The sequence below is a fragment of the Astyanax mexicanus genome, chromosome 17 (assembly GCF_023375975.1).
Source record: "Astyanax mexicanus isolate ESR-SI-001 chromosome 17, AstMex3_surface, whole genome shotgun sequence".
In the NCBI taxonomy this organism is placed as follows: Eukaryota; Metazoa; Chordata; class Actinopteri; order Characiformes; family Acestrorhamphidae; genus Astyanax; species Astyanax mexicanus.
This window is the reverse complement of record NC_064424.1, coordinates 12,811,276-12,834,453: the sequence shown is the minus strand read 5'-3', so window position 1 is coordinate 12,834,453 and position 23,178 is coordinate 12,811,276. Positions and strand designations below refer to the sequence as shown.

The following is a 23,178-nucleotide window of genomic DNA, read 5'->3' as shown; positions in this document are numbered from 1 at the left end:
TTTTTGAAGTTGTAAAGATTAGCCAGCATCTTCAGCAGAAGCAGATGCTTATCAGGATGACACCTGCGAAGTTGCTCATGGGGCAAAAGGTGAAGATTTCTTTTTACTGGCGGTGTAACGGCACCAGTCAGGCTGTTTCAGTGTGAAGCAATAGCCGTCTGAAGGAGTAGGAGGTTTTATATGAGCAATATGAGTAACATTTAGATGAAGATAACAGACGTTTAAAAGTACGCTTCCAGATCTAGCCTTTTTATTTTCCTTTACCTTTATCTATCCTTCATTCCTGTTTTTGCATCGGATTGCCTGATCTCTGAGAGTTCACTGTCTTCTTGGCTCACCAGCCCTCCCCCTTTTTTTCTCTTAAAGTTAATGTTTAATCTTCCTGGTGTGATAAAGCTTATAAACACTCAATTGATAAAAGCTTGTCTTTTACATTCCCCTCTCAACACACAGCGTGTGTGCTTTCCACCTAACACACAACATGCCATCTAACAGAAACAGCCAGGTCTGCAGATTGCTGAAGGAAATCGGTGGACTTCTATGGAGCTACCGTAACTACCTGATCATCTTCATCACTCCTTTGGTCTTCCTCCCCCTGCCAATCGTCATCCCAACCTCGGTAAGATCTCCTCTCTAGTGGTTTGAGTATGCAGGTGATTGTGGAATTAAGTAGAACTCGTTTGTATACATGTTGTCTATGTATTGTCTCTGTCCTGAAGAAAAGTTATCGAGTCATCCTCAAAACAAACAAACCAAAAAAAGATCTAAATAGAGAATAAAATGTCTTTAATGTAACAGCATTTTACAGTAATTTAATATATTTTCTGTTGGTCCATTTACTGAAAAATAACTATTAACTCTGTGATGTAAGTAAAACTGTGATGGTCACTGCCAGTATTTTGGGATGTACAATGTTGTTTCAATCATACCTCCAGAGATTTGCCTTTAAAAATGGTCAGTGCAGAATATATTGGCTTAACTTTTATTTCAGACTGTATTGATTTATGGATTCATTGCATTCTCAAAGGATACTCTAGGTCAGGGGTCGTCCATTAAGTTTGGTGTAAAGGGTTGGAATGCTACAGACTAGTAACTCTTCAGCCCAGAGGGTTGTTGAACCCAATTGCAGAACAGTTTGCAGAACCCGTGTCGCCAGGGTCGTGGTTCAATACACTACCGCTGCCCTGCCTAGTTAATTGGGACACGGCCGGGAAACAAACGAGCGTGACAGAGAGGCTGGGGAGGAATGTAAACAAAAACTCACAAGAGAAGCACTTTATTTTTCATTTTTTTTTATTATCATTCATTATAGTCCAATCTCACTGTCCAGATGTGTCATGCTTGCGTGTCACATCTGGCCTGTGGGCCGCCTATTGCAGACCCATGCTCTAGGTAACTGCACAGAAAATTTGATTTTAGACTTCACTTTTAGACACCTACAAATTAGTGGTAAATAGAGATTTTTTTTAACCCATGTTAAGCCAAATAGATTTTGTCCAAATTCCTACCTTTAAGAAATATTTATATATTTGCAAATGACCATGAAAAAAGACTTAATATTGGCAATGGCCCAGAACTCCCTCCGCAATAATTGGATGACAATTTATTGTCAGAAAGATGCATTTTAGTTGAAAAGAAACATTGTGTTGATGTCTAAATCCAAACAGGTACAGATGTTAATCTGTGGTTTAACAAAATAACATTGGCTTGACTTCAAGCTTCAGTGTCAATATGACTTTGACATGATGTTAAGAAGATGCTGGTTTTTGTTCACCCAATGACACAACAAAAAAATTCCCCCAGACAACACCATATTCGTGTATCCACAATTTTGTATATAGGAGACAAATTCAATCCTTTTATTATTTACCACCATATAGCACCAGTCTTTTAAACACAGGTAAAACTATAAAACAGATATAAGATCAGAGGAAATATTTACTGTGACCTTCATGAGGTCAGGAGCCATAATCATCAGTGGTCTTAAGATAACAGTCAAATGTGTGAAAACAAATCTTTATGGCGCTCTGTGACCAAGGGTTACTATTATCAGTACTCATAGGACAATGTATCCAACGTGAGAGGTCTTAAAGGGATCTAGACACAGATATGGTTATGTAACATGAACATCACTGCCAGCACTGCTGAGTAAGATTGGTGAAACTGTGCTTTACAAAAGAAAAAGTCTACTTTCTGCAAGCTAGACTTTTTTTAAACAAACTTATGTATATAATAAAAGAGGCTAAAAAATAAATAGGCTAAAATGTCTAAAACTAGGAACAGAAAAACTATCTGAGAATGTAAATTATTGTTTGGTTTATTAGATAAATTTGCTACATTTAAGATTCTTTGACTTACAGAACTATGTGTTAAGAACCATTTTTTGTAAAAGATCACAACAGACAGAGACCAAAATTATAGAACATACTGAAATGTTTAGAGTCCTTTAAAATGATTTTTGTTTTTGAGAATAGAAGAAAAATCTAAAAAAAATAAATGAACATGTATAAAATATGTTAACTTGAAGTGTAATGGATACGGTTAATATCTGTATTACAAATATTTCATATATAATATAAATTCTCCTTAGAAGATGTGTCAGCCTTTTTCTTTGTGATGTTTTTTGTTTTTTGAGCAGCTACACTTCTATAGTACCTGTAAAGTCAGTAATCAACCGATACTACACTCTTAAAACATTAAGCTGCTACAGAAGGTATATTTTTTTAACTGTCCTTCAATAAAGGATTAATAAAGTATAATAAATAACTTTATATAATAAATAAATAAAGTATCTGTATATCTCTCAATCTGTTTTGCACGCTCACCTAGCTATCGCTTAAGCAATCCCATAGGGAAACCTCATTTGATTCCATAAAAGACTTTTATTGTGATAGAGATGAAAGTGTGAATGTGCTTCTTCTACAACAGACCTTGAGAAAGCCTTTTAAGGTCCTTTATTTTTGAGAATGAGAATGTACCTGGTACCTGGTGTGGGTAGTGTTGCTTTTTCGGCCATTCAGTGTAATCTGCAGAGGATACATCACATAGTTTGAGTCTTGTATCAATAGTCTGTTGTGTTTGGAGTGCATTGATGACATGCTTTATTCTGTCCTGCAGGAAGCAAAATGTGGCTACGTCATCATTGTGATGGCTCTCTACTGGTGTACAGAGTGTATGCCACTGGCCATGACTGCGCTGCTGCCAGTAATCCTTTTCCCCATGTTGGGCATCATGGAGTCTGGAAAGGTAATGATTGATAGAATGATGTTCACCTTCTACTCCAGTTTTAACCAACCCAGCTACTGGAGATTAACTTTTTAAAATAGAAAGCTTTGTTTGATCTGTGAGTGTGCAGACCTGTTCCAAATAAGCTCAGAGCTCAGAGTTAATGTCAGATGTTCATGAATGAATGAATGAATTAATTAATGAAAAGTTCAACTTATATAGCGCCGTTCTAGAAACCCAAGGACGCTTCACAATGTACCCGTTTTACACACAACCATTCATAATCAGCACTCATCCACACACCGGTGAGAAGCGACAGCCAATAGCGCACAGCGTACTCTTAACCGGAAACAACCGTCCACCTGGAGGACTGCATCGGGCACTACAACATTTACCAAGGACAGAGTGCCAATTAATACCTGGGCACAGTCATACACACATGTACACACAAACACAAAAATACATACATACCACACACTTACACATACACACAGATCACACATATACACCAGATCACTTTAGAGTATTACATTTTTCTGGGCAATTTAGAGTATCTAATTTACCTGATCTCTATGTTTTTGGACTGTGGGATGAAACCGGAGTCCCCAGAGGAGAACAGACACAGGGAGACCATGAAAACTTTACCCATATAGGGACTTGAACCCAAGACCCCAGTGATGGGAGGCAAATGTGCTAACCACTAAGCCACCATGCTGCCAATGTGACCATCATTTATGTTGGATCATAAATTGTGTGGAACCACCCTATTGATGCACATTTGCTCCACCTAATAAAGGCCACTTTGATGCCACAGTATAAGCAAGTTTGGTCCCCCAATTTTCATTAGGCATACGATTGACTCTGTGATGAACACAGTTGAAGCCAATTCAGCTGAAGGGTTAGTCTTGGGGAAACCCAATGTGATTCTTCTGTATATCATTGGTCCAAGAAACCTTTTCGGCATTTTTATTTCTTAAGAATTTTCTACCGCCAATGTAAATTTAAAATGAAACACCATTTAACTTTTTTTACACCATTTAACTATTATATAAGAGACAGAACACTGTATTTCTTGATAAAGGTGAAGTAAAGCTAGCCACTTCCACAGATTTGACTCTCTGGCACTTGTTCAGGAAAATACTGCCAACTTAGTACTTTACAATATAGACCGTGTAGTTTTCCACAGTCTTATCATATACACTGAATCAAGGGAGATCATTTTATTGCTAATAAAAGTATTTCTTTTATGAGTGTAGTCATCACCTACTACTTTACAGTCTTTTTTACTTTACAGAAAAAAAATCGTTTTTATCAAGTCTTATATTTTGCATTCACAGATGGCTATAGGAAAGAAGAGGGAAAATAAAATAATAGTTAAACAGAGAGCAATATTCGATAATTAAAAACTTTTACAATGTTTGTTGATTGTTGTAGGTGTGCGTGCTGTACCTGAAGGACTCCAACATGCTGTTCATCGGTGGGTTGCTGGTGGCAATAGCTGTGGAGCACTGGAACTTGCACAAGCGCATCGCTTTGAAGGTCCTGCTGATAGTTGGAGTCCGACCTGCTCTGTAAGTGAACATCCATCCAAGGGCTCCAAGCATCCTACAGTGTATACATCAAGGTTGTCTTTTAAACATCATCAATCTATCTCACCCATTTTTCCTGGTGTTCTCCTGTGTTCTCTAGGCTGATGCTGGGCTTCATGAGCGTCACAGCTTTCCTGTCTATGTGGATCAGTAACACAGCTACAACAGCGATGATGCTGCCAATAGCTCAGGCCGTGCTGGAGCAGCTCAGCAACACAGAGGCTGAGAGCGATGAGAGAGAAGTGAAGGAAGGAAGAGAGAACCAGGCCTTTGAGATGTCTGAAGTCACTACAAGCAAACTTCCCTTGGACAACCTTAATGAAAAACAGTGGCCATGTGAGTGACTATAAGCACCATACTTGACTATAGAACAGGTTCCCAGTTAATGTACGTGACATTATTCCATGAAGCACAACATACACACCAAAAATGAGTTGATGGAATAGAATGAAATTTTATGTGTGAACATATCTAGGATATAGACTATTGATTAAATATTACAGAAGTTTTGAACAATTGAAAGGAGGCTCCTATATCATATTGGGCCATCTATAGTCTGGATACAAGATGAGATATGATTGGGCATAGGTTCAATATGGCACCCTCTGGCACATTTGCCCACAGATGGCTTGTAAATATAATCAATAAAAGCTTGATTGAGATACACAAGATACACACTAAGCTCTTCTTGTCCCTCGTATCACTACTAGGGGTGACTAATTCCGAACAGAACCTGGACAATAAGACTTTAGTCCCTAGTAATCCAGGTTTCCTGTTGACAACACCACTGCAAATGAAGGCAACAGTGGTTAGAAGGAAGGCAAATTGTTGGTCCAACCATCCAGCATCTTACAGTCCAGTGATGTGAAGTCAGGCACCCTCGCAAAGTTTAACTGACAACTGGGAAAAATATTTTTAGCCCTAAATGGAAGGGATTAGTTTCTCAGGGGGTCCTGGGGTAATTTTCTGTTTTATGGGTGGTCCTCTGTGATTTTATTTCCATCCGGAACGACCATGTATGTGTTTACAGGCTGAATAACCTGAAATCTCTGGTCCTCCGGTAATTTTAGTCCCGTCCAGATCCACATCTCTGAGTTTTGTTACCTTGTGTTTAATAAAATAGCTATATGTCCACCGCTATGCACCGTAATTACACTTTGAGTGCGTGTTTCCTAGGAGACCCTCATAAACACAACAGCGAGTGAAAACGGAGGAGCTACTGAACGCGATGTTATGTGACCGAGAAAGCCAAAAAACTCACTGGTCCTTTTTCAATTGCATATTTTTCACAGACGTCCCCCTGAGACACTAATACCGTTCGGATAGGTAGTGCCTAGTAGTTGGTGATCTCTCACCAAGAGGTACACTACCCAAAAATGAGAACTTTTTTATAGGGTAAGACCGCTTGTGGCAAGAGCCTTCTGAGACATGACTACATGCTGCGTTGTTTGTTTTTTTGTAAATGTAATGTGTGGGATTTAAGTACATCACTTTTGCTGATCTTGTCACTCGTGAACGTTACTAAATCAGATCATCACAGTGATGTTTTAGTCTACTCCTGCTTTAGAAGAGCCAAGTAACAATGTTTGTATGGCCTGAAACACTGGACTTGGGGGAGTGTTAGATATGTATCATAGGTTTAATACAAATTCTCAAAAAATAATTCTCAAAAAGAATCAAAGAATGCTGCCCTATATAGCTGATAAAATCCATAATTTCTCTTTAACAATGTTGATCAATTCCAGGCTTTTAAAAGACCAGGATGGTAAAAAACAGCTTAAACTGTGACTCATTTACATCCTTACAGATGAAGTCTCCAGTGTAGAAAATGGATGGGATTCAGCTTTAGAGAGCCGGAGGAAGGCTCGAGAGGAGAAGTATCTCCTGCTTAATAAAGGCATGAGCCTGAGCGTGTGCTACTCTGCCAGCATTGGTGGAACTGCCACCCTCACAGGGACAACACCAAACCTCATCCTCAAAGGCCAGATGGACGAGTAAGTCTCTTAAGATAACCTTGCTTTTGGTCAGCTTTTGAGAATTTCCTCCTAACCAACTAGATTTTCATCTCTGCAGCATCTTCCCAGAGAACCCTGATGTAATCAATTTTGCCAGCTGGTTTGGCTTCGCCTTCCCCAACATGGTGCTGATGCTTCTCCTCTCCTGGCTCTGGCTGCAGTGCATGTATCTGGGCTTAAAGTGAGTTGCTTTTTCTGTGTTTGTGACAGAAATTCTTTCAGCAAATAGTTTATTTTAGAAACATCTGATAATATCACACCTTCAACACCATGTGCTGTATATTAATGGAGAATACATGATTTCTAAATAAGATATGGTGCATTGGATTCCACATGGCAAACAGTCAGAAAATAGACATTCAGTTTCATTTTAGAAATGGGCATTTTAAGGACAGCAGGGCATAACAGAGGGTAACAGGTTTGGCTTTGGTATTCCCATAGCAATCAGAAAGTTATTTCTCCGAGCCTTGCAATGAGTGTGCTGGGCAGTGTTTAACCTCACTCACAAGACAACGCCTCAAAACTAATGACAAACAACAAATGTAGGTGTCCCCTAAAGTATCACCTAATGATATATTGTTTAAACTATCCCATGACATTTGACATATAAGTGTATCTGGCTAATCCAGCTACTGCTAATGCAGCATCATAGCATTCTCAAACATTTATGGACCACAGTAGTGGTAAACTGATATTTAGGCCTGTCACGATAATTACATTATCGATTTATCGTACAATAAATGGACATGCTCTCAATAATTTTTGATAATCATGGTGTTCATGGCATTCAATTTATGATCTTAAAATGGCAATAGTATTGTTTATCGCAATAATTCCTGTGATGAAATATCGTCCACAAAATATTGTTATTGTGACAGGCTTACTGATATTCTATGGTAGGTAAGATTGTGTACACTATAGGAAAGGTAATTATTCTGCATATAAACATAACTTCATAAAGGATGTATAATTTAATTGCCAAATATAGCCAAAATGTTTCAGTATTGGTTTTAGTATTGCTATGAAGTTAAATAATCATTTTTCAATATTAAAAACTAGTTTACTATGAAAATATATGTATGTTTTTTTAATTTTTATTTTGTTTATTTTAAGTACACATTTTACAATTTTTTTAAAGAAGAAAATGTCAATTATGCCCAACGACTTTATTGTTGTATCCTCAGCTTTAAGAAGTCATTTGGCTGCGGCACAAAGAATGAAGGGGACCGGGAGGCCTATAAAGTGATGAAAGAGGAATACAAAAAGCTGGGCAAGATGAAGTTCGCTGAAGCCGCAGTGCTCACCGTCTTCCTGGGTTTGGTGGTGCTGTGGTTCACCAGAGAGCCAGGCTTCATGCCAGGATGGGCTGCTGAACTCAACAGGAAAGGACAGTAAGTGCGAATATGACATAATTTTTACGTTTTTAAGTTCCAAGTAGGCCATTTCAATTGAAATTTGTCAAATTTACTTATTTGGAATGTTTGAGAAGCCTTGCCAACCCTGAGTTCAGAATCCAAGATAGCTGCACTGCACATCAACAGTACTAAAATCAGTCATATTATACAGTTTATCAGCAATTTTGTTTATTAGAGTCTCATTAAATCAATAAAATGCCAAATGGCATCATCAAAACTTTTTTGAGAAAAAAATGGGTAATTAAATATTTAGGACTGATGTACATGATCAGTTTAATCAATTAGGATTAAATCAGAGTTTATAAAATTCGCTGGAAGCTAGTTCTCCACAAACAGGCCAAGATTATCATGCCCTCAAGTGGTGGGGAGTGATATTTTTCCTTTAGAATTAAGGCACTCTATATCAGTATATCAGATTAATATAAATTAATGCTCCTTTGTTTTTTAAACCTACACTATTGTTCAGTCATTCATTTTCTATGTTTCTGTTACAGGTTCGTGACTGATGGCACTGTAGCCATTCTTATGTCAATGCTGTTCTTCATCATTCCCTCTCAACTGCCACTGAGCATGTGCAATGCCGTGGATAATGAAGGTACGGACAATGGAAAGAACAAACAAAACAGAATGTTACAATAACATAAGACTAGATTAATCCTGGATACTCAGTTTAATACAGTTGTGTAAACTGCTTAAACAGATGAATTGAAACTGAGCTTGTGTCTTGTCTGCAGAAGAAGAAACTTCTGAGAGGCCAAAGCCAACGGCTCCCCCAGCTCTGCTGCAATGGAAGGTGGTTCATGAGCGCATGCCCTGGAACATCGTCCTTCTGTTGGGAGGTGGATTCGCATTGGCCAGCGGTAGTGAGGTATGGAAGATGGAAAATTTTACCAAATACAGAGAGAGAGGGAGCACAAAACTTCTACTTGTTCTATGGCATCAATCAAAGAACCATGTGAAGCACCTTAATAAAAAAAAGTGTCCTTTTTGTTTGTGTTATATAGGTATCTGGGCTGTCGGTGTGGCTGGGTGAGAGCCTGGCTCCTCTGAAAAGTATCCCACCCTTCGCCATCTCCCTGATACTCTGCCTGCTGGTGGGAACCTTCACCGAGTGCTCCAGCAACACGGCAACAACCACCCTCTTCCTGCCCATCCTCGCCTCCATGGTAAGATCATTCTAGGATATGGACACATTACAACACCTCAGCTTTTAAAAATGTATCAGTTTCTCTAATTTTGCTGTGTATAGGTATATATGTTTGAGTAAAATTAACATTGTTATTTTATTCTATAAACTTTGTGCAGCATTTCTCCCAAATTCTAAATACAAATATTGCCATTTACAGCATTATTTGCACAAATTGAGAAATGGGTAAAATAACAAAAATGATGCAGAGCTTTCAGACCGCAAATAACGCAAAGAATAATGCAAATTCATATTCATAAAGTTTTAAGAGTTCAGAAATCAATATTTGGTGGAATAACCCTGGTTTTTAATCACAGTTTTCATGCATCTTGGCATGTTCTCCTCCACCAGTCTTTTACACTACTTTTGGATAACTTTATGACACTCCTGGTGCAGAAATGTGATGGCTTCCTCTTGATTATATTTTAGAGTGGCTTTCAATTTGGTAAAATCAAAGAAACTCATCATTTTTATGTAGTCTCTTATTCTTTCCAGAGCTGTATATAAAGAATAGTATTGTCAGCAGATGTAAATCTAAGTAATAAACAATATAAATAGCTCTGAATCTGACTCACAAAACCACAACTTAGCAAGTGCTATGTTTGCCACTGGTAGATGCAGTTTGTGACCACATTATATTGCTAATAAGGTTGTGAGTTAAATTAAAACATATTGCATGAGTGCTTAACTTACCTATACAATTGATACAGCATTCCTTTCTGAGGATTATCTTATACCATTATACAACATTGTGTATTATAAAATTTAGAGTGATTCAGGCTAAACCCACTATTATTGGCCTAACCCACTTTATTATTGTCAACATGCTGAAATCCAGGATAAAACATTAACAATACCCAGGGACACCTGATTAGTTAGTGAGTGAATATTGTGGAAAGAACAAGAGGTCACTTCCTGTAGCTCCACAATAGACAATATTAAAAGCTTCATCTGACTGATACTGGGTGTTTGCTGTGTCTCTCCTTCAGGCCACAGCTATTGAGCTCCACCCGCTGTACGTCATGCTGCCCTGCACCATCTGCGCCTCACTGGCCTTCATGCTACCGGTTGCCACTCCACCCAATGCTATTGCCTTCTCCTACGGCACCCTCAAAGTCCTGGACATGGTAAAGAGACTTCATCTGTTTTTTTTTTATATCTGAAGTGTCTTTTCTGTAGTTTCAACTGTAAAAAAAAGTAAACCTATTGTCATGTATTTTAATTTTTAGTTGATCAGCATAGGAATAGGTATAGATAGGACCAGTTTCAAAACAGCTACATGCAATTTAATACCAGTAATAAACTTAAATAAATAGTGACTGAACCACCACCATTTACAGTGGGGTCCAAAGGTCTATACCTGCAAATCCTGAATTTAGTTCCTTTTTTCCCCTTTAAACTTGGAAATAAACTTGGTCTTACTGGTCATGCTGGGAGTCACAGCAATAGGGTGATGGGGCAACCAGCTTGCTGGCACTGGTCAAACTGGTTATTTTTTGGCTGGCCAAGATCTAAGCTAGTCAACCAGATTAACCAGTTTAAACTATCTACGCTGTTTTTTCAACAGGAAAATATCCAAATAACGAAAATATAGAACTTGGTCTTGCTTGTCATGCTAATCAGTCAGCAAGATCAAGCTTAGTCAAACTGGTTGTTCAGCTTGGTCAGATTCATCATGGCTGTGAACCAGCTAAACTCCCAAACTGCAGGAAAAACATGGCCGATACTGGTAAAGAGCCAAACTGATTCTCCAGCTTGACCAGCTTGGCCAGGGACACATTTGAAAATATTTAAAACCTAGAAATTTTGTTCTTATGCTATAATGCTTACATGGCTGATGGAAGGTTAACTGTGTTTTTTCCTCTTTCCAAAGGCAAAGGCTGGCTTCATATTAAACATTATAGGAATCCTGTGCATCAACCTGGGAATTAACACATGGGGAGCAGCCATGTTCCGACTGGACACCTTCCCCTCATGGGCCAACGTCACACATGGAGCACCATGAGCTTACCAGCAGAACTTTGTGACTGAATACGGCAGTGATGAGGAGGCAGAGAGAGGAAGGTGAAAAGCAAGTAAAATGCATGTTGTCCAAAAGGATAAATTTAACATCTATCAGGGCTCCAGCACCTGCTCCTCTGCTCGCTGCAATAATGAAGAAACACTCTCAAATTCTCAACATCTATATTTATTACTATTTATTCATTCCCTTTTTCTGCCTTTCTGAAAACACACAAACAGAAAGGCCTTTTAAAAGATTATGGAATTGAATATTCAGATGAGAACAGAACTGGTGTAGCAGTCGGTTCTCCAGGGAATGCCTGACAACACTGCATGGCAGGTAGTTCAAAGCAGTGCTGCTGCAGGCTTCACAGTTATCAGAGGAGGCATGCGAGGCCCTCCCCTTCCCCAAACTGATGGTGCTGTAGTGCTGAGAGGGGAAATGTACTAGAAAGTGCCTCAATAACGGGGAAATATTAATAAAACTAAGATATAAACCTATGGTTTCATTGTGTTTCTTGTTCACTTTTAAGAGCTTCATTACAGCTTGTCAGTTGTTTCTTTAAAAGTGTTAAACATAATTCAATTACACAGTAATTTTGATGTAAATTTTGATGTACATATTCAAACTGAGGAGGGTTAAGGAATTGCAGAGGGGATATATACAATACCATTAATGCTTTCGATGCTTCATTTAATGCAGTTAATAATATATAATTACATTTAGTGTCAATATGCTTGAATAAGTTTGGTATGAGAGATGTCTACTTGTTTTGTAGTTTGTAAATACTAATATTTTTTCTCATACAAACCAAAACGGACAACAATGAGGAAAGACATATTCAAAAAATTAAAAAATTCACATATACATTTATTTCTCTTATATTCCAGACTGGCATCTGAACTGTCCAAAAATGTACACATTTTCAGTTTGTTTTTTCTCAAAATCATGTACAGTAAATCACAATCATAAATAAAGCTGTTACAATTTTAAACTAGAAACATTATTCAAGTTCATCCACCTCGACTCTTGTGGTCTGAGCAGAGTCATCGAGGGCATCCGTTTAACTGAGAAAGCAAAAAACAGACAAGGTTTCTTAACTGAATCTCCTAAATGCACCTTTGTTGCACTACAAATAAATGGATCATGATCATGGATACGACACATCCTTGATAAAATGGTAAACCTACTCTCTGCTATTTACTCTAACACCCATACGTGACATAACTCACCAGATTATGTGAGAGAAGGAATGCTTGATGGAGAAAGAGACTAGACATAATCCTAACTCTCATGTCTATCACTGTAGTCCTAGCATTTACTTAAGAAAAACAAAAAAAGCAGTTCTTTCCTTCAGTTTCTGAAAGTACAAAAGAGACCACATAAACCAGACAGGAAATCATGTCAAGGCTTATGACGCATATTCATTCCTTTCTCTGTCCTACTTTTTGTACATCTATTTTATGTACAGAACCCGTTTCCTTCTTACCTTAGTAAACAATCGATGTACAAATTGGACATGAGCAAGAACATTTCACTGAAGTTTGCGGAACGTAGGGGAAGATTCTTTGTTTGAGAGCACAGGATTACAACGATAATATTTGTCTGATTTCACTGAAAGGTATATTACAGTTCTGTATATTTTGGTCTCACGTAATGTGCTATGTTTTTTTTTTTTCGTGCAGATTAATAATTCCATTCATATTAACATTGAAAAAGTGACAGATTTAACACACTTCAAAATATGTCTAATGAACTTTAGATGTACTCTATCAACTGTTTTGTCAGCATCACACAATAGAAATATTTGTATGTTAAGACCTGCATTCTAATTTCTATATTCTGAAGCTGAAAACTGTGAAAACTGACACACCTTAATTTAATAGGGAGAAAAGGAAATATTTATTGTTTGTAGAATAGAAGTGAATGCAATCTTTTTTTTTTATTCAGGTCAGTCAGATCAGTGCCCTGTATTCTAACACACCCAACCACACACACATGCACGCACACACACACACACACAATCTCTCTTTAACCCATACACACACTGGATCAGTCATTTTTATAGCCCTAAACGCCACCAGTAAAGCCCTGGCATTGTCGCCCATACAAAACAGTATGATAGATTTGGATCCCACCTCTGAATTCACTAACGTTACTAAAAAATAAAGCATTTTAAGTACCCATTCTTGCTGGTGTGCTGTGAACGATGGCAGTGTTGAACGTATTTATGATATGTATGTGTGTGAGAAGTCGTAACGGTCGAATCACTGGCTAGGTCTCACTCAGACAGGCATTAATGCGCAGCAGGCAGTTGTCAATGACACAGATTGAAGGGAGAGCATGATCGGAGCACAAAAACGCATGTGGGTGGGCCTTAAGTCTGCCAGTCAAACTATTAGCCTGGGTCAGCTGCCCCGGCTGAGCTAAGGGCCTCCGCTGTAAGAGTAGTCTGCTTTGTTGTGCATGACAAGCTTGTTGTCCACGAAGTAGAAGCTGTCGGACTGCGTCTCGTAAGGGTGCAGGATCATCTCGCGCACTGGAATGAGAAAGAGGTAAGAAAAGACAGAATCAATGTCAGGGTGGATTCAAAATCTACATCTTAACATGCTTCACACTAGTTAAACCCCAGATTAACTGCCTCTATTGTCCAGGAAAGGCTGCCTAATTGTTTTTTTGGGAGCATTGCATCAAGGATTTTAATAGCATTCAGTGAAAAAAAGCATTATTAAAGTCAGGATACTGAATGATTATATCCCCAATGTTTCCCAAAGGTACAGGATAGAGCAGTATCTTTGCAGAGAACACAGTTCCACCGCTCCACAGCTCAAAGCTGGGAAGCTTTTTACCCCTCTAGCCTACACTTGGCATTAGGCAATAAGGTTAGAGTAATGTTTACCAATAGGTAAATAATGTTTACTAATTCTACTTTATTGGCAACACTTCTCTGGGTATGCACAGACATGCGAATATAGACTAGTTTTCTAATGATTTATGACATATAATAATAATTTATTTTACATACAATTACACTGTTGATTTAAACTGGACACCAATGTATTTTAAATGTTTCAACAACAAGAAATTGGTGTCAATTATAAGTATAATCTATTTCTTTTTTATTTCTTTTTTATTATATGATCTATCTCACACTATATATAAACTATATATAAACTATAAATACAAGGCACTTAGTATGTTCTGTTTATTACACCATATATTCTGCTGCTTTTCTTAATTTAGCTTTCTCATTTAACAATGTCCTGACTCAAAGTACTGTAGTTCCCTAAATCACATCGATTTTGAGACTGGTCACCAATTTACCATCATCAAGATCACATAGAAAACGACACTGGTACCATCACCATCTCTGTCACATCTGTAACATCCCAGACACTGAAATATTGTTAAAGAACTCAATTTCCCAGCATGCTTTGGACTCTTACTCCACACATCACATGACACATGTCTGCACTAATTTCCTGATTGTTTCAACCTGTGTGCCCCTCTATATATACCTCTTGTTTTGTCATAGTCTTTGTTGTGTACTGACTTTCATGTGTATTGAACCTATTGAGCCCTCCATACTGTCTGTGGCTTTGTTTGAACAACACCTGTTTAATTAGGTTCTTGGATTACCTTCTTTTTGTTTGTTTTTGTTTATTTTTTACTAAAACTCTATTTTTTGCTATTTTGTAGGTAGGTTTTTCTGGCATGCACCATCTTACATCAAAGAACAAGAGTTAGGAAGTAATTGGTAGTAATGGCAAAAGTGGGGCTTTAGGAAGATAGAATCAAATGAACCAATTGATTCTGAAAAAGATTTGATCTTGTGAGATGTTTAAATCATTATTCACCACAGTGACATCTGGTGAGCAATCAGGTGATTTACCTGTTTGTATTTAAATTCAAAATTATCCCAAACAGCAGACTCTTTTTTGAGGTCCTTGCACTTCACAAATGCTAATGGTTTTAAAAATTATGAGCAATAAATAATAAAGCATTGTAGTGTGTGTGTGATTTTTCTCCACACAAAATGCTTTGTATCAGTTGAAATGCTTTGTATCACTTTTACAATGTGGTAATATTGTCATGTGTCATGATTATGACAACAAGCACGGTTCTAATATGAGAGCAAAGTTTTGAACGCTTATTTAGAAACATTGGACGACAAAATATTCTGATCTCAGGCCAGATGCATGCACTTAAAGGCATGGAAAGGTTAGAAACGTTTTTTAAACTGTGACGTAAAAAAAAAACCTGTTTTGGGATAGTCATGTGGCTTTTAGTGTATTAGTGTATCGATTCAAATGAATCGGTTCAAATCTGACTTTTGATTTTGACATATCACTAGTAATTGGTGAATGTCTCAATAATACTGATGCCTCAGTAAAGCTCTGCTTGTACACCAGTATGTGCATGAAATTGTATAGGCCACCAAGTTATTAGATGTAATTTAAAATGTTAAAATGTTAAAGTAATTAAATATAATTATCTTAACAGACTCATTATAATAATTATTATTATATTTTCACACAGATCTACATACATAATTAACCACTGATATGTCGTTTCTCTTGTGCAGTACTCACTGATGTCCTCTGAGAGTGGGGGAAACTCGTAGATGTGCTCGCAGGTGTTCTTGCTACTGGGAATGCAGAATCCGAACTCAAAGTCAAAACTCTTCAGCAGCTGATCACGGAAGTAGTGTCTCTCGATCATGCGGAAGTTATTAATGGGGATGTCGCCAACGGTGAACTCGACACTAAGGTAATCACAGTGAGGAACAAAGGATGGAAGAAATACATGAACAATGTATCTGTAGCATTCAGGAACATTTAGTATACTACATTAAATTAGTATTAATGTACAGTTAGTACTACTTCTTTGTATATTTATAGAATTCATTAGATGTTGTGTATATGAAATTAATTAGAGGTCAAATTTGCTGAGAAGCCATTAATACTGAAGCTGCTTTGTTTGCTTCAGATGCTCAACATCCATCTAGCATGCCACTGGAATTCAAGCTCATTATTTATAACAAGCCATTGTTGCATCTGGCATGTTTCCCCTTATCTGCCCCACAGTTGCATTCATTAAACAGGTTTAATTAAGAGCAACAATGTGGATTCAGTGAAAGAGTCATCTGAGCTTATTTACCCTGGTCTCAGTAACAGTCCCTTCCAGAGCTATTCAGCTATAGTCAGGTTCGAGTTGATTCCTGAGACCGACAATTCCCACAATACCATGCAAATCCAACAGCTTACATTTTTGTGTAAGGATAATGGATGCCTCACATTGTCCATTTGGTGTGTTGGTTGTGCACATCCTCAAAAATTAACGTGACATGTACATGAGGTGCAGTATTATTATTTTATCGTAGATGCTATACAGCATCAGCATCTGTCATGGTGAAACATTTTGCTGTCAGTTAATACATACTTGACTTGAGGAGGGAGTTCAAGCCTATAGTGGAAGCTTCCAGTAATGCATATGGCACATAGACAAATATGTAAACACTTAGCAAGTGTATCTCTAGTCTAAGATTTCTGAGTGGCATGCATCTGTGAAATTACCTTATTTACCATAATAATGTGTACCATGCATTTTCTGCATGACTGCATGCGCTGAACCACAAACATACCATTATATTGGTATGTTTTACCAAAGCTGAAGCAATGTTGCAAAATCTCACAAACATTTTCACACAAAATCCAATTTTATTATACATTTGTCTTGAGGTTCTTTGTAAAATACAGATAAACATAAAACCTGTTGTATACCGTATTTTTAACACAATAAGGCGCAATTAAAATCCCTTAGTTTTCCCCAAAATTGCACCTTTTGTATGAATTCTACCACTCAGGTTGTAAGAAGCAGTAAACCCACTAAGATGAAGTACAGCATTATGCAAGAGTTTTAGTTTAGTTCTCCAGCACCAGGGCTGAAGTAGCATTAGCTGCTAACCGCTAATTTCCCATTCAGAGGTGAGTATTATCAGACTGTAGGCTGCTAACCCCAGATAGCACTGCTGGAGCAGCATTAGCTTTAGCCACTAATAATGCTAGCTCTTTCGGCATCCAGAGCTGAGTATATCGCTCTAAAGCCGGCTGCTAACCCCGGATAGCACTGCTGGAGCAGCATTAGCATTAGCCACTTATCGTGCTAGCTCTTTTGGCATCTAGAGGCGAGTATATCGGTCTAAAGCCTGCTGCTAACCCTGGATAGCACTGCTGGAGCAGTATTAGCACAAGCTGCTAACCACGCTAGGTCTTTCATCGTTCAGAGGCGAGTATATCAGACTGTAGCCCGCATGTTTTCCATATTAAAACAAGCTACATGGCATATAATATCTCCCTGACTTACCGGAACACTCAGGGTTCCTCAGTGTAGCGCTGTCAGGAAGGCATTATTTGCTAATTCTAATGCTCAAGCCTTAATGCTGGAGAAATTCAAGAATCTAAGCTTACTGTAATTAAACAGAAGCGCTTGACTCATCCAAATAAACAGTTTTCAGGAAATAAATCTGTGTAGATTAACATCCAGCACTCGTTGGACTTTAAAAGAAAGTCATTTTTTTATTACAGTTTTGTTTACTTAGCTTAGCTTTACTTAACCTAGTTTGCTACTCTTACCACCATCAGCCAGCAGCGAGACCTGCTGAATAAGAAGTCCTTATACTGTCTCTAAAAATGCGCCTTATTATCCAATGCACCTTATGCATGAAAATAGACCAGAAATAGACCTTCATTGATAGTGCGCCTTAAAATTCGGTGCGCCTTATAGTGCAAAACATACAGTACGTTAAAAAAAGGAAAAGGACTATTGTTGAAAATAATATTAAATAATATTATTATACAATATTCTAATATTGTATCTCAGAGCATTATTGTAAAAAGAGCATTATGCCCAATCTCACTTACGTGGCTCCCACTTGACGTAGCCGTAGAAATGCTGGTGTGAACTGATATCGCACAAATCGACCAGCATTAGGATCAATATCTCTTTTATCCCCACCTTTGTCTAAAACAAGATAATAAAACATGTTAGATTCAGCCATTATCAAACATATGTTTCGCTACACTGAACTTCCATATAAATTAAAGTTGCTTTATTAATTTGAACATATCTTACATACATCATACTTTACATAAACACTACCTTTTAAAAGATTGGAATCACATTTCAAAATGTTTTCATTAAAAACGAATTGGTCGGAGATAAATGTATATGTGTAGATAAATTAATATTTCAAAAGTATTCATTGAATCTCAATCTACAGAGATATCAGGAAAATGATTAGGTAACTAGATTAGTACTTTATAGAACTATATATTGTTATAGAAAACATTTAAACATACAGCTCTGGAAAAAACTCAGTTTCTGAATCAGTTTCTCTGATTTTGCTATTTATAGTTATATGTTTGATTAAAATGAACATTGTTGTTTTATTCTATAAACTACAGACATTTCTCCCAAATTCCAAATAAAAATATTGTCACTTTTATTGCATTTATTGCAGAAAATGAAAAATAGCTGAAATAAAAAGATGCAGAGCTTTCAGACCTCAAATAATGCAAAGAAAACAAGTTTATGTTGATAAAGTTTTAAGTGGAATATTTGGTGAAATAACCCTGGTTTTCATGCATCTTGGCATGTTCTCCTCCACCAGTCTTCCTCTTGATTATATTTCAGATATTTTCTTTTTCGAAAAATTAAAGAAACTCAGAATTTTTAAGTAGTCTTCTATTTTTTTACAGAGCTGTATTTAAAAGGCCTTTTACATAAAAAAAAAGAATCAACATGACCAGGGATTCCAGACTTTTGCATGGTACTGTTAATATATATTAACTTTAAGTTCTCACGGTTGTCTGCATTAGCAACCGCTAGAGCATGTGTGTGTGTGTGTGTGTGTAAGTGGGTCATTGGTCATTTGTATCCAGTCACACTCACCAAGTGCTGGAGGCTTTGTGATCTCAAACAGCACCGTCCCTGTCTCCATGTCTCTGATTTTAAAGCGTGTGAAGTCGATGTTGTATACATTATCCTCTGGACTGCACAAGTAGTCTAGAGTAAAAAAACACAATAATATATTGTCCATTAGTATTTTTTTCATGAAACTACAAACTGAAAAAAGGGTAACCGATTACACTATAAAGAACGAGTCACATTTGCAGTCATTTTTTACTTAAAATACAGTATACAGTTTGAGCCTTTATACCCAATAAGTCCACCATTTTATCCTGAACAACAAGCAACAAAAATACCCACAAGTTTTTAAAATACTTACTGTAATCGTGGAATTAAGTATTTCTTTAATTCCACAGAACAAAGATTAGATCAATCAGTACTACTGACTGATGGCTCTGAGTCAATTACTGATTCCAATTACTTGCATAACTGTGCTGATCAAGAGTTATATATATTATTTTTCATAGTTTTCACAACCACAGCAATGTAATAGTGTTTATATTTGTAAGTCATTTTATAGTGCTAGGTGGTTTCTAAGTGGTAGCTACGATGGTGGCCTGTTACCATGATCTCCCAGGTGGTTGCTATGGTGTTAGTAAAGCTAATATCTTAATTTTGGGATTTAGGGCCCTCTCTGGTGAGAAAGGGCAATTGCACATTATTTTAAACTGGGCGGGTGTGATGCAGTCTCCTTTTAGAGCTTATGAATCCGATTCCAGGTTATGTTCAGTCAGAGAGAAAGAGAGAGGGAGCGCTCAGTCAGAAACTTCACTCCTTTGTTTCTTTGTTTTTACTATGAGTGACTGAAATACTGAGCTCTGAGTTTCCCCTTCTGAAGTCTCCATTGCTCCACCAGCCGCTCGCGTTCAGTAAAACTGAGCTGTATCCTCTTTTAGAGGCTGTACGTGTGACGTAAGTATGTAACCCGACACCCCAGTTTTTAGAATGAATATATTAGGCTTAGCAGGGATGATCGCTCCAGCACACCAATATACACAACATTTTGTCCTTTCTCCACTCAGAAATGCTTCTGCTTTCAGTTTAGAAACAAAATAATACAGACTGCCACTTTAAGTGAACACTAGATGTATGCCATAATGTGGCTTAGGAATTGCTATATCATTGCAGCCAGTTCCCAGCACTCCTAATAGTTGCTAAGGAGTTGCTATGATATTACAGGTGGATGCTATGGTGTGTCAGGTTGTTGCTCAGGTGTGCCAAGTGTTTTCTGTGTACAGGTGTATGTGTATTATTGGGGTGGCGAAAAAAAACATGCGACGCAGCAATTGTGCATCCCATTAAAGAGCTTGAATTACACAATTATTGCTTGATTAGAAATTACTTTTTTTTTCTACAGAGAACTTAGAACTCAGTTCTCGTTTAGCATATTTAGCACTTCTTAGGTTTGTTTGTAGTGTGTGTGCCTCATCTGTGTAGTGTGAGAAACAAACATAGCAACCCTTGGGGTGTTTTCACACAAGCACTATTGAGTCTGGTTAAAACTGAACCTGGTTAATTTGCATCCTTGGTGCAGTTTGTTTCGGCAGGTGTGAAAACAGTAATTGCATACAGGTGTGGACCAAAACAACCATACCGAGACTCATGGGAGGAAGTGGTCTCCATCTGTCCCAAACAAACTCCAGAGCGGTATGTTTGTGGTGAGGATGTAATCTGACCTCGATGCGACCTGACTGTCAAATATACTTCTCATGTTTGAGCTACACGGCTGTTCAGGTGCAGTTTAATCTGATTTATTACCCAGATAATTACTACATAAACAAATGCTGTCTCTGCCGCTGCTTCATGCTAAACTGCACAAATATACGCTGCAGTCCATAATAGAGAAGCTTCTTCCTGTATTTACTTTCTTCTTCTGTCTCAGACAGCTCTTTCTAATAAGTGGAGACAACATGCTCATGTGGTTTGTTGTGATGCATTTTGTTGCATTTGCGAATTTTTTTTCCAAGTTAACGAACTTGTTAACTGATTTGGACTAGAGAAATGAAAATGCATGCATAGACATTGGAAAACATGCATTATTTGAAACAAAACTGGATGTTCTAAGATAACGTCAATGTATCTGAGCATTGAAACAGCTAACACTAATGACATTGCAGAGCTTATAAATCTGACTTAAAATTCTGCTGATAATCAGTAGATTCACTACATCTTAAAATGATCTTTGAACCAGATGAGCTATCACTTGTTATCCATGGTTGTTTCAAAGGCTTTGTTGCCGTAGCACCAAAATCTGCTTTGTCTGCTTAAACTTTACTCCAGAGACACATCCCTTCCTCTCTCACTCCTGAGGAGAACAAAGCCACTTTGAATTTCCAGGGACCCACAAACACAGTGCCTCCCAGAGGTAAACCACACCTCTGCACTAATCACTGAGGAACTTCTCATAGTACAGCTTTCATTCACCTTTAAAAAGGGCTTTTCACCAACACAGTACCAAAAATACCTGTCACAATAATTCCGTTATCGACTTAATGTACTATATATAGGCCTCAATAATTTCTACTGACTTCTGCAATATTTTTTTTACTTATTGTAAAGAGCCAATTTGCCACCTTGGTCTAAAATGATGTTTTAATGATTTTGGTAATCTCTGAATATTCTAAAGAATTGATATTTTATTTTTCTTTTCTTGGAGTAACAGCACTATTATGCCATTACATAATCATAATATCAGTGGCATGAAATGATCTTGATTAACTGAATTTATTTAACGATTAAAAAAGTACATACACAGACAACAGACAATACACACATTAAATCATTGAGGATTAAAACACAATAAAGCAACACAAAACACCCATAATTAAACATTGTAAACTCAATATCATCAAACAACAATATTATTAAGCACTATTATTTCTGAGACATTAAATTGTCCAATTAAAAAGTCAACACCATAACAGGGTTGCTGTAGTAGGGATGCTGTTGGCTGTTTGTTATTGGCTTTAATTATAGGTTGTTGTATAGGTTGTAGGTGTTGTCAAGTTGCTTGGGTGTTGCTAGAGTGTTGCTATGGTATCAAAGGTAACTGATGATAATGATAGTTATTGTTTGCTAGATTGGTACTACAATGTTGTAAGGTGAATCCAAAGGTATTTGGGGTGTTTCTATGGTATTGTTTAGTGGATGCCAGGGTGCTGCTAGGTGGATGCTAAGCAGTAGCTACAGTATCCCAAATTGTTGTTATGGTGTTTCAGGTGTTTGTCAAGTAGTTGCTGCTGTACCTCATGTGGTGGTTTGGGGATTATTGGTGTATTTATAATATTGTGAAATAAGGGTGTCATAGGAAACAGCTCTTAACATTGCATTGCACTGTAATTTTACATGATTTAATAATGCTGGACAAAATAAATACCTACATTTAGCAAAAATATTTCATAAATTCATCATAGTGTAACTTATTTCCTAAAGGTGAAAAGCACCCAAGCTTCTTCTGCTGTCTATAAATGAATGTAACATGTGTTAATAGTATTACTAATATTGAATTTTATTGGTCACAGTTCAATGGAAACCACTTCATTTCCTATTAATTAGGGCCTGGAGTCTTTTGTTATGGATATAACTTGGAACTCTGGAACTCTCCAATGTTAAGGGTGCTAATGAACCTAATGTTATTACTTGGTACAGTGCAGTTGACAACCTGAAAAACATGTTGAAAAAAGTGGCAAAATTAATGCAAACTTGAGAAAACTGTAAAAATAAAAAACTGTGTTTGGTATTTAGCCTTCTGTCAAATTCTTTGGTTAATTTAGTT

General features: G+C 37.3%; 2 protein-coding genes across 2 annotated transcripts in view; one reads left to right on the top strand and one right to left on the bottom strand.

Moving 5' to 3' along the window:
* The first annotated feature begins 416 nt into the window (after positions 1 to 416).
* On the top strand, positions 417 to 11,932 carry slc13a2 (solute carrier family 13 member 2). The gene is made up of 12 exons (XM_015608454.3): positions 417 to 619; positions 3,118 to 3,246; positions 4,660 to 4,796; positions 4,915 to 5,150; positions 6,622 to 6,808; positions 6,888 to 7,010; positions 8,014 to 8,220; positions 8,739 to 8,839; positions 8,979 to 9,112; positions 9,249 to 9,410; positions 10,420 to 10,557; positions 11,304 to 11,932. The coding sequence occupies exons 1-12, from the start codon at positions 482 to 484 to the stop codon at positions 11,433 to 11,435; spliced, it is 1,824 nt and encodes a 607-aa protein (XP_015463940.3). The 5' UTR covers positions 417 to 481; the 3' UTR covers positions 11,436 to 11,932.
* Positions 11,933 to 12,281: 349 nt separating this feature from the next.
* unc119b (unc-119 homolog b (C. elegans)) overlaps positions 12,282 to 23,178 on the bottom strand; it is a 36,929-nt gene continuing 26,032 nt past the window's right edge. Inside the window, exons 2-5 of the mRNA XM_022676130.2 lie at positions 19,386 to 19,499; positions 18,356 to 18,455; positions 16,025 to 16,197; positions 12,282 to 13,971 (exon numbers count right to left, since the gene is read on the bottom strand). Coding sequence (XP_022531851.1) covers positions 13,859 to 13,971; positions 16,025 to 16,197; positions 18,356 to 18,455; positions 19,386 to 19,499 — 500 coding nt within the window. The 3' untranslated portion in view covers positions 12,282 to 13,858. The remainder of the gene's footprint in view (positions 13,972 to 16,024; positions 16,198 to 18,355; positions 18,456 to 19,385; positions 19,500 to 23,178) is intronic.